This window comes from Vigna radiata, unplaced genomic scaffold, assembly GCF_000741045.1.
Source record: "Vigna radiata var. radiata cultivar VC1973A unplaced genomic scaffold, Vradiata_ver6 scaffold_161, whole genome shotgun sequence".
Lineage (NCBI taxonomy): Eukaryota > Viridiplantae > Streptophyta > Magnoliopsida > Fabales > Fabaceae > Vigna > Vigna radiata.
In genome coordinates this window covers 483,386-486,841 of record NW_014542362.1, presented here as the reverse complement: position 1 = coordinate 486,841, position 3,456 = coordinate 483,386, and the positions used below count along the sequence as shown (strand labels likewise).

Here is a 3,456-nt window from a genome sequence, read left to right as displayed (position 1 = left end):
ATATGTTTGGACCTAAAAACCAATGTAATATGTAATTATAATTAATTCAATTATATGACAATAAGTTGTATGGTTCCTTAGTTAAAAAAAAAATGTTAGGCTTGCCGTATGTTCAACCACATCTATCACGTTTGTCTCATTTCAAGAAGATGGATAGGCATCACATGCTATAAACTCTCTAGATTATTTATTAATTGATTTATATATCTCTAGTGTCACTATAATAATATAATGAAGCATATTTTATCAGAAAAATTATTTTCCTATTTATATTTATTTATTTGATGCTAAAAATTATCAGAATTAACCTTAAAACTAAAAAAAATACTTATAAAAATAGTAATATATGACACTCACCACACATTATCAACTTAGTTCAAAATCTCATTCTTGTGACAATAACTTGATTGTTGCCACTTGAAATAGCTTTCATTGGTATTTATTTGATGCTCAGAATATCTGACTTCTCATTCACGGGTTTGGCCGTATAGTAATGTACTCGGAGAAACGCCATCCACTCTATGCCTTTTCTCCTCTTTCTCCGCAAGAAAATATCTTTTAAAAACCAAGTTTTCATATATCATGAAAATTTTACTTTAATAATGAAATATTATACTTAAATCAGTCGACAAAGACACCAAGAAAAATGTTGTTTGAGATTTTGAGTAAATTATATATAATGATTATATAAAATAAGTTGATTATGAAAATATCGTAACTCTTTTCTCTGCAATTATTTGCAAAAGAACACACGTGATCCACATTAGTTTTTGTGTATTGTCTTCAACGTTTTATTATCACCATTATATAATATCATTTGGAGCCTAGAACGAAAAGATAAGATGAGACGAAGGGAATAAAACTACATATATGACAAATTTGGTGGTATATGAGAAGAATGATTAATAATGCGTACGTCTTCATTCACACAATTGGATTGGACCACCTAAAAAATCCATCAAAAAAACGAACGAATTAAACGTGGGTATCAATAATTCACCAAGGTGTCACATGAAGCAATCTCATCACGATGACTCAATATATATGTTACTCAGATACACAAGAACTGTACGATTCAACACAGTTGGTTACTGGTTTATGCGAGTGATGAGTTTGAAGATGACCAAGTTGTTTCTTCTTTTCCTCGTCCTGGTTTCCTTCTCATGTCTCTCCTTTGCTTTGCCGAGTGACAAGTTGGACAAGTTTTCTTCGGAGGAAGAAGTGTTGCAACTGTTCCAAGTGTGGCAGAAGGAGCACGGTCGTGAATACAGCAACCTAGAGGAGAAGGGAAAAAGGTTCCACATTTTCCAAAGGAATCTGAGGTATATCAATGAAATGAATGCAAAGAGAAAGTCAGGGACGCAGCATCGTTTGGGTCTGAACAAGTTTGCTGATATGAGTCCTGAGGAGTTCGCGGAAACCTACTTGAAAGAAATAGAGATGCCCTCCAACATGAAGAGTAGAAAGATTCAGGATGATGACGACTGTGCAAACCTTCCTGATTCTGTAGATTGGAGGGAGAAGGGTGCTGTGACCCCAGTTAGAGATCAAGGAGAATGCCGTAAGACTTCACCTATATTAACATAGCATCGTTCAAAAGTTGTTTTTACATATTACTATCATCTCCTTTCTTCAGTTTCTTCATTTCACTGCATATACGTAGTTTGTAGTTTTGATGTAAGAGTAATGTAGCTATTTCTTCAATATTTTCATTTTGCAACATACTGATTTATCATGTTACATGTTATCAGAGAGCCACTGGGCTTTCAGTGTGACCGGGGCCATTGAAGGAATAAACAAAATAGTTACCGGGGATCTTGTCACCCTCTCTGCGCAAGAACTCGTGGACTGTGACCCTGCCAGCCATGGCTGTGCTGGAGGGTTTTACTTCAATGCATTTGGTTACGTTATCAAGAATGGTGGCATTGACACAGAAGCAAATTACCCTTACACAGCCAAAAACGGTTCTTGCAGGGTCTGCTTTACACTTTATTTCTCCTAGCAACCCTAGCTTGCGTTTACAAAATTAAAAAAAAAAGAAAAAAAGAAAAAAAAAGGTAACCATAAATTAATCCAGACATTCCGCTTAATTTAAGGTTTTTGTTTTTTTCTTACAGATAAATGCGAACAAGGTTGTGAGCATTGATAACCTTCTAGTGGTGGATGGGACAGAAGAAGGTCTGTTGTGCCGTGTTAGTAAGCAGCCTGTTAGTGTGAGCATAGATGCAACCGGGCTTCAATTTTACAGTGGTGTAAGAATATTTTTGTTTCAGATAATGGTTGATTAATATGTTGTATGAATTTGAAAATTTTGTTGAGGTAGCTAAGTTGTGAATTATTGTGACAGGGGGTGTATGGTGGTGATAACTGCTCGAAGAATTCAAGGTCTGCAACTCTAGTGTGTTTAATTGTGGGTTATGGTTCAGTGGGTGAAGAAGATTATTGGATTCTGAAGAACTCGTGGGGTAAAGAATGGGGAGAAAATGGTTACCTCTTGATCAAAAGGAATGTTAGTGACGAGTGGCCTTATGGTGTATGTGCCATCAATGCTGCGGCTGGTTATCCAATCAAACATGTTTCATCATCATCATCATCTTCACCTCTGTTATCTGCAGCCATATAACCTTTGCACATGGGCATATTACTACTTAAGTATTTGCCCTTTATCCTAAAATAATAAGGTTTAAGAACTGCAAGGCTAAGTTGCTTTAATAAAACAACGGATGTAGTTCAACTAGTTGCCTTTGGTTTTTATTTCTTCTCTCTTATTTATTTTCTTTTGCATAAGCAAAAACTTCGTTAATAAAAATATCCTGACCATTTTTATTTAGAACGCTGATGACCTTTCAAACAGTGAAATTTGTTAATAACAGCATTTCTTGTAACTTTATAGTTTTATTTCATAAATAATTAGTTCATAGGAATTAGTGACTGGTAAGGTCTTCAAAATGGATTGCTGTACAGACGCAACCCAGCACACATCATATTCAAGTTAAGCTCATAAAAAAGTTTTAAAGTTCTATTGAATCGCTTTCAACAGCCCAACTCGGCTGAATCCATTGAAGACTGGATTCGGCTTTAGTGCATTTCACTCCACCCGTCTTATTTAAAGTTACACAAAAACTTGAGTTTCGTTATCTCATTAATCTCATTCTTTTTTTAAGAAAAAAATTTCATCTATATCTCTATATTTAAATTCAAATGAATATTAAATTTTCTTTCATTCACATTCGGTTTTTGTACGGTAATGGGTAAATTTGACCCAATAATTACGAAAATAGGCAAATCTGGGAAAAATTACATATATGGGGAAGTCGTGCTACCCCCTAACGACTTCAAAAAGAGAAGTCGTGCCACCATTGCACGACTTCACACTGTTCATATGAACAGTGATGAAGTCGTGCTACATAAAAACGACTTCAAGCTGTTGTAATCGATTACGCTGGAGCTGTAATC

The 3,456-nt window shown here is 35.1% G+C and overlaps 1 protein-coding gene across 1 annotated transcript; it reads left to right on the top strand.

Moving 5' to 3' along the window:
- Window positions 1–1,011: 1,011 nt before the first annotated feature.
- Window positions 1,012–2,737, top strand: LOC106779773 (zingipain-2). Its single transcript, XM_014667966.2, has 4 exons — window positions 1,012–1,561; window positions 1,752–1,975; window positions 2,118–2,252; window positions 2,348–2,737. The coding sequence occupies exons 1-4, from the start codon at window positions 1,012–1,014 to the stop codon at window positions 2,621–2,623; spliced, it is 1,185 nt and encodes a 394-aa protein (XP_014523452.1). The 3' UTR covers window positions 2,624–2,737.
- The last annotated feature ends 719 nt before the right edge of the window (window positions 2,738–3,456 follow it).